The 7,413-nt window shown below is 42.3% G+C and overlaps 2 protein-coding genes across 3 annotated transcripts in view; both read right to left on the bottom strand.

The window, feature by feature from the left end:
• The window catches only part of spns1 (spinster homolog 1 (Drosophila)), a 14,476-nt gene extending 9,286 nt beyond the window's left edge, over positions 1–5,190 (bottom strand). For both annotated transcript variants that reach the window (XM_015392987.1, XM_015392979.1), the window contains exon 1: positions 4,987–5,190. The gene's annotated coding sequence lies outside the window, so the exon portion shown is untranslated. The remainder of the gene's footprint in view (positions 1–4,986) is intronic.
• A 1,275-nt stretch (positions 5,191–6,465) lies between these two features.
• Positions 6,466–7,413, bottom strand: part of nfatc2ip (nuclear factor of activated T-cells, cytoplasmic, calcineurin-dependent 2 interacting protein) — a 4,592-nt gene continuing 3,644 nt past the window's right edge. The window contains exons 7-9 of the mRNA XM_015393602.1: positions 7,233–7,377; positions 6,936–7,042; positions 6,466–6,860 (exon numbers count right to left, since the gene is read on the bottom strand). Of these exons, the coding sequence (XP_015249088.1) occupies positions 6,699–6,860; positions 6,936–7,042; positions 7,233–7,377 (414 nt within the window). The 3' untranslated portion in view covers positions 6,466–6,698. The remainder of the gene's footprint in view (positions 6,861–6,935; positions 7,043–7,232; positions 7,378–7,413) is intronic.

The raw sequence follows: 7,413 nt of genomic DNA on the forward strand, positions 1-7,413 counted from the left end.
GCTAACAGCTAGGCTAACAGCCAGGCTAACAGCTAGGCTAGCAGTGAGGCTAACAGCTAGGCTAACAGCCAGGCTAACAGCTAGGCTAGCAGTGAGGCTAACAGCCAGGCTAACAGCTAGGCTAACAGCCAGGCTAACAGCTAGGCTAACAGCCAGGCTAACAGCTAGGCTAGGTTAATCCTGGTTCCTGCTCAGTCAGCATCACCACGATCAGAAAACCTAGGCTAACAGCCAGGCTAACAGCTAGGCTAGGTTAATCCTGGTTCCTGCTCAGTCAGCATCACCACGATCAGAAAACAGATAATCACAGATTCTGTTATCCTATCAGTCTTGATTAAAACCATCGATAAATGTCGATGAAAGTCAAACCGGAAGTTAAACCAAAGGCGCAAAAGTGGCGTCTTGGGGTTGATGGCGGTGTTTTCCTCCCTGTTGGATTTCCCTCCCAGCCCGATAAACCAGATTAAACTTGAGATTAAACGTGTAATCTAGTCTGGCCCAGATTAATGAGACATCAGAAGATTGATGATCAGATCAACCCGTTGTCTTTCAAACCATGTCTGTTCCTATTGGCCAACGCTCTGACCAATGAGAGCCGCTGACTGTGACGTAGGAAGCACGAATGTAAACAAACAGCCTGTTGGTAAAACGGCGAATACGTCCTTCTTAAAACTGAATGAGCGTAGAGCCTCTTCCTGCTACCGTTTCAAAGTCTGATCCTTCCAGATCTGATTCCAAAGCTGAGCCAAAAACTTCCATCAGAGCCAGCGGTCCTTCACACATGGCCATGCAGAGAGAGCGCCGCTGCTGACGGGCTAACGTTAGCCCTGGCTAACATTAGCCTCGGAGCTCCGCTGGTTGCCACGGTCCTCTCAACTTCAGAAATTGTTTTTTTTAATTATGCATTAAATCACTAAATGGACCATATAGTGACGCTTTAAAGTATAATATTTTCGCCTCAAAAGATCTAAAAAACTTTTTTTTATTGAACAGAAAGAGAACTTTGAGCAGTGCATCATGCTACTGCTGTGCTTCTCCAGCGTCGCGCAGCTTTGTCGTCCCGCCCTCTAAAACACATCTCTGCGTTGTGATTGGTCCGCCAGATTAAGGGTCTGGAGCATTGATCGAATGGAGAAACCGCGGACATTCGACTGGAGCAAAAATCCATCCTGGACCTGGAAGAACAGGTGAAGACTTTACGATTCTGACTGAGGAAAAGGACAAACGTATCGCAGCTTTGGAAGACGGACTGGCTGACTTGGAGCAGAACGCCAGAATGAATGATGAGATCATCAGCCCCGCCCTCACGCCGGCACGGTGGCAGCGCCCTGTCACCCAACGAGACAAAGTCCACAGAGGAACAGGTGGAGCAACAGGTGATGGATGAACAGGTGACGAATGAACAGGTGACGAATGAACAGGTGACGGATGAACAGGCCAAAACAGCAACACCTCCACCTGTTAGAGCCGATAACCTGAAAACATTCAGCTACACGGATTCTAAAAGAGACATGGAAGACAGCGGTGACCAGGTAACTTCTTCTATGACTCAGGCTGCGTTCTCCCTGCAGGCCTTGATGCTCAATTCCGATTTTTTTGCAAAATCTCATTTTTTTTTACGTTGCCGTTCAAATTTCCAAATATATGCGAAATGTATGTGATCTCCTGTGTGAACTGCAGTCATACAACGCAAGTGTCCCGCATGCGCAGCAGAGGACGCGATGACGTCACAGGCCAGCGTGTTTACGGAAGTAAACATGGATGGTGGCGCCGGCAGGCATCTAGCGATCTTTCCCAACCATAAACACTCCATCTTTTCAGTATGTTTAAACATAAATGCTGCTCCCCGCATCATCGTCCGCCATGGTTGTTGTTTTTCTTCCCGCTTCTGTGTAGAAAGACGCAGAATAGCGACCTTTGTCGGGTATTAATGGCGTTCAGGTCGTATAAATGCGACCTGGCCGTTCACACACAGGTGTGTTCAATTACATCATTAGAGAAGGAAAACTGTTTATGACTGCGAAAAGTAGAAAATAGTAGAAAACACGACCAGACTGACTAAATGTTTGAGTGTTTAACAGTTTAAATATTTATTGAATTAAAGAAAATGTGATGTTAGTTGTGTTACAGAGCTGCTGGTTCCAATATGGAAATATTTAGACAACAAACAGTTACATCTCAGAAGCTCTGCTTCATCTGTGGGACTTTATTATAGATCTACTTCACTTAGATAACCAGAAACCTGCTGAAAGGTTCATTAATAAAAGGTTCAGTTTGAATCTTTTTTTCTTAAATCACTGCAGTCAGCAGGATCCACTGAACACATTATAGATAATAGATTTACAGATAGCTTAGATAAAAATACGCTCAGTGCATTAATAGTTCAGCATATTAGTTTGTTAAAAAATAAGGATCAAAATAATCCACAGTTTAAAAGAGTTAGAAAAGAGGAATCACTCAAATCTTTCAAAGAGGACTGATTGAAACAAAACTGGGAATCTGTTTTACAAAAAGATAATGTTGATATAGAATATGAACATTTTCTGAATATCTTTAAAGTATTATACGATAAAAACTGTCCATTAAAAACATTCTGTCATAGAAACAAATACTCAGAAGCTCCACGGGTCACAAAGGGTTTCCAAAAAAGAATAAACTATATAGAGATTTCATAAGGCATAGATCTATGGAGGTAGAGAATAAATATAGGAAATATAAAAATAAATTAGCTGCTATCCTACGAAACGCTAAACACATTAAAGTAAATTATTAGATAGAAATGACAAAAATATTAAAGCGATATTAAAAATGTATTAAATCATTTTTTGAAAATAACGACACAATTTTGAGGATATTAACGACGTTGTTCATTATTTCAAATTTCAATAAATATTTTGTGAGTCTGGGACCCAAACTGGCAGAAAAAAACTGGAGCTCTGAGGGAAACATTAACGAGCAGAAATCTTTCTTCCATGTTTCTGTGCTGATAGAAAGAGACTTTATAGATCTGCTCAATACATGTAAAAACAAGATCAGCTGATTGCGACGGCATCGATAGGACAGTAATTAAGAAAATAATTCAGATCCCACTTCCCGATCCCGATTTAAGAAAATGATTATTCAGCCTCTGACCTAAATCTGCAATCTGTCTTTTCATTCGGGTAAATTTCCAGAAAAGATAAAAATTGTCAAATTGATTCGACTTTATAAATCTGGGGAAAATCACCATTTCCCAAATTATAGGCCCGTTTCTCTACTTCCACAGTTTTACATCATTTTGTAGAAATTCTTTGTGGATAGATTAGATACGTTCATTAATAAACATAAACTGACTCTTAAAGTCAGGACGGATTTAGATCCCAAAGATCTACAGCAATGGCCGTCACTGAATTAATAGAAGAAATCCCTGAGATCATAAGAGTCGGTTTATTTATTGACATCAAAAAAGGTTTTGACACGATAAATAAGGAAATATGAATTAATAAATTGGAGCATTATGAGATCCGGTGAGTAGAAATACTCTGGATTAAAAGTTGTCCAAGCATCATGCTTGGACACGCGGTGTCCCCCAGGGGGCAGTATTAGGGCCAAAATTATTTATCTTTTATATTAATGACATCTGCAAGGTTTTTAAAATACTTTCATTAGTTTTGTTTGCGGACGATACTAACATGTTTCATACAGGTGATCATTTAGATCAGTTTATGACTGATTTAAACCTGGAGTTAGGTCGACCTAAGATATGGTTTGATATTAACAAACCATCATTAAATTTGGATAAAACCAAGTTTATGTTGTTTGGAAACTGAAAGTAGAACAAATGTTGGTATCCTGATAGATAATGTGACAGTAGAGAGTGAAAGTAATAAAGTTCCTGCTAGTAATGATAGATAATAGGACCAGCTGGAGATCTCATAAAAAAAAACATTTAAACTAAACTATCTAGAAGTGTTTCTATTCTCAGCAAAGACAAACATTTCCTAAATGATGCTGTTCTTCATATTCTGCACTTATATCACCTTACTGGTGTTACTGTGTAGAAATATAAAATAAAAGCTATAAAAGCTCGCAGTGACTGTTGTGAAAATGAGAGAAAATGTTGATCAGACTGGTTAGAATCACACTAACCTCAAACTAACCGATGTTTTAGAATTTCAAACAGCTCAGTTTATGTATAAAGCTAGAAATAAACAACTAGCAGGAAATAAACATTTAGAAGCTTTTTTCTAATGGGGGGGATCAGAAAGAGCTGCGTTCAAAGACTCTGAGAGGGAAGTTGCTCACTAACGCAGTCAGCAATCCCTCGCCGCCCTTTCCTGCTTCCATCATGTTTAACTTTTCATTCAGACCTTTTTCCTCTTTTATTTCTGTCAGATGACTTTTTGTTCCTCTTAGAAATGTGGCGCTCTGCCTTCTGATTGGTCAGCTGGCTTGGCCCCGCCCCCTCACAGACTGAGGATCAGCTGAGCTGGAGAGTTGATAAGCAGCTGCTGACTGGTTAGACTGGGAGGAATCCCAGTAGGTTGAACTGGTTTAAAAAAAAAACATGTTTCTGTTTGGAACCTGAGATAAAACCTTTAAACTGGTTTATAGGTTGAAGTTTGCTCCACAGCAGGAAAATCAAATCACAATCTAAACCTTATTTCTAATAAATGTGGAATAAATAAGTTGGAAATAAAGAAAACTCATCCACAGCCAAACAAATGATGGTTTGATCGAAAAAAAAGAATCATTTTTCTACCCGGAAATGAATAAATAAAGAAGATTTCTAATGAAAAACCAGCATTTCTGATCTTCAGCTGAAGTTTGAACGCACCAGACTAAGGTCAAAGTTCAACCATTTTATTTGGTTTTCCTCGCAGAGGCCGATCTGCGGATCTTTGTTGAGTTAAAAGCAGTTTAATAATGTTTTACATCATTTCTCTAAATTCGGCATCGATCCCATGAAGCAGGGATGAAGCACATGATGATGATGATGTTGTTTACCTGCTAGGATGAATCACGGCTCCTCTCTCGGTCTCCAGGCGCCGCTTTTTAATCTTCCAGCTGAAAATAATCTATTTAATTTAAAGTCATTCTGTCAGTTTGCAGCTAAAACCTTCAGACTCCGAGAAAAGCGGAATTAGAAAGAAATTAGGAAGGTTTTCAGATTCTACACCGCCGCCATTATCCAGAGGAACCACTTCCGCTCTGAGGTCACATGACGCCATCTGCGGGTCACGTGACCCGAGGAGGACTTCCTTTGGTGGCGCACCGGTTCTATGTGCTGTAGATCTGAAATCAAAGCCAGTTTAACAGATTAAAAATCCAACCTCCCAAAAATAGAAAAAGTAAAAAGTTGATTAAATTTGGCATTTATTGTTTTTATATCGGTTTAGGTGAAAAAGATAATTTTAGTAACAATCTGCTGAACATGAAAAACAGAAAATTACAGAAGAGGAAAAGTTCCTGAAGCATCTTAACAGTTTTTTGGGAGTTTATTCCAGATTATTGAAACTAGAAGCTGTTCTCCATGTTTGGTTCTGATCCAGTGGACCTGAGAGGTCTGGCTGCTGATCCCCTGCCAACCAATCTGTGATATTATGGAGCGAAGCTATTCAGTGATTTCTAGACTAACAGAAGGGCTGAATTCAAATTCATGGACCAGATCCTCCAAGGACCCGGTCTACCCGGACTGGATCCTCCAAGGACCAGGTCTACCCAGACCGGATCCTCCAAGGACCAGGTCTACCCAGACCGGATCCTCCAAGGACCAGGTCTACCCGGAACCGGAAGTTTTGGCTGCAGGTTCAAACAGGTCCAGCCTTCTGCAGCTTTCACCGCTGCACGCTCTGTCGCCTAGCAACCGTGTGAGTTGACACACAAAGCAGGAAAAGAACGAATACCGAACTTTTCAAAACTGTTTCTTTTAAATTTTTTATGATAAAGTGAATAAAGGAGAATCCAGAGTGGAATAAAGGAGCCAACCACCGGGAGATCAAAGCAAATGTAATGATAGGAGTAGAAAGATAGAAGTAAATCTAAACTATTTATGTACATTATCTCTGCAAAATCTCTAATATTCAACAACAAAAAATACTGCAGATCTATTAGAATCTGTCCTTAAATTCCAGCCAAACCCATTTAATCAGTAACAGATAAAACCTTTAGATAAATTAAACATTACCGCCACACATCTGACTCTATAACCATTAAAACAACTATTTTCATTCATTTCAGACGGAACTATTCACTGACTGGATTATATTAAACTGAACTTCCAATTTTCACCACTGGTCGGCGCCAAGTAATCTTTCCTCTGATCACGGCTTGCTTGGTCTCGCAATGAATGCTGGGATCAGGGAAGTGGGATCGGGAAGTGGGATCGGGGAAGTGGGATCGGGAAGTGGGATCAGGAAGTGGGATCGGAAAGTGGGAACGGGAAGTGGGATCGGAAAGTGGGATCGGGAAGTTGGTTTGGGAAGTGGGATCGGGAAGTGGGATCAGGAAGTGGGAACGGGAGCTCTAATCTGGTGGATTGGGACGGACCCTGATGGTTTCTAACTTTTCCACAGAAGCATTTTTTCTTCTCTAATCTTTATTCATAATAATAACTGATCCAATAACTGAAGTCATTCTGATCAAATAAAAAGCAGAACCGTCGCCGGGTCGGTTTTATTCAAACATTATTCATCAGAACCGACCCGGCGGCTTTCTTCTCAGGTCCACACTTCAATGATGTCTCCGTCCTCCAGGTCCAGCTGCGCCGCCGTCTGGCTGCCCGTCACCTTGGAGCCGTCGAAATGGAACCGGACCTTCCGGGCGGCGCCAGCAGGCAGGCCGGACAGGTACTGGGAGAAGATGGAGCTCAGCGGCGCCTCCTGGGGAGGAACAGAGGCGTTACTCCTCATGAAGGTAGAGACGGAGACGATGGAGGAGGAGGAGCAGCTCCTGACCCGCTGGATGGAGAACTCCTGGGAGGAATCTCTGTCTTTGCTCTGCAGCTTCACTCTGACTGCGCTGCTGCTGCCGTCTGGATCCTCTGATGATGTCACCAGGCAATCTGCACAGGAAGCACAGGGTCAGCTGGTCTGGATTCTGGTCTACATCAGACCAACAGAACCGGTTCTGGTCCAGTTTGGGTTCTGGTAATATTTCACCAACAAACAGAGCAGATTAATACTGGGAACCTCTGGACCCGCCTGCGGACACCAATCAGAACCAGGACCGACTCCAACCTGCAGGGGACTCACCTATGATGTCAGCGATGCTGAGACCCAACTGGGCCACCGTAGATTCTGAGGGCAGCTCCCGATCCTCCCTGAGCAGCTGGAGGCGATGGGGCGGAACCTTCAGGGAGACGGACAGCTGGGCCACCACCTCGCTGAGCCGGGTCGACTGAAAGAAACAGAACCGCCCGACTGAGCCGGGTCG

This window comes from Cyprinodon variegatus, unplaced genomic scaffold (assembly GCF_000732505.1).
Source record: "Cyprinodon variegatus isolate N-32 unplaced genomic scaffold, C_variegatus-1.0 Scaffold24, whole genome shotgun sequence".
Lineage (NCBI taxonomy): Eukaryota > Metazoa > Chordata > Actinopteri > Cyprinodontiformes > Cyprinodontidae > Cyprinodon > Cyprinodon variegatus.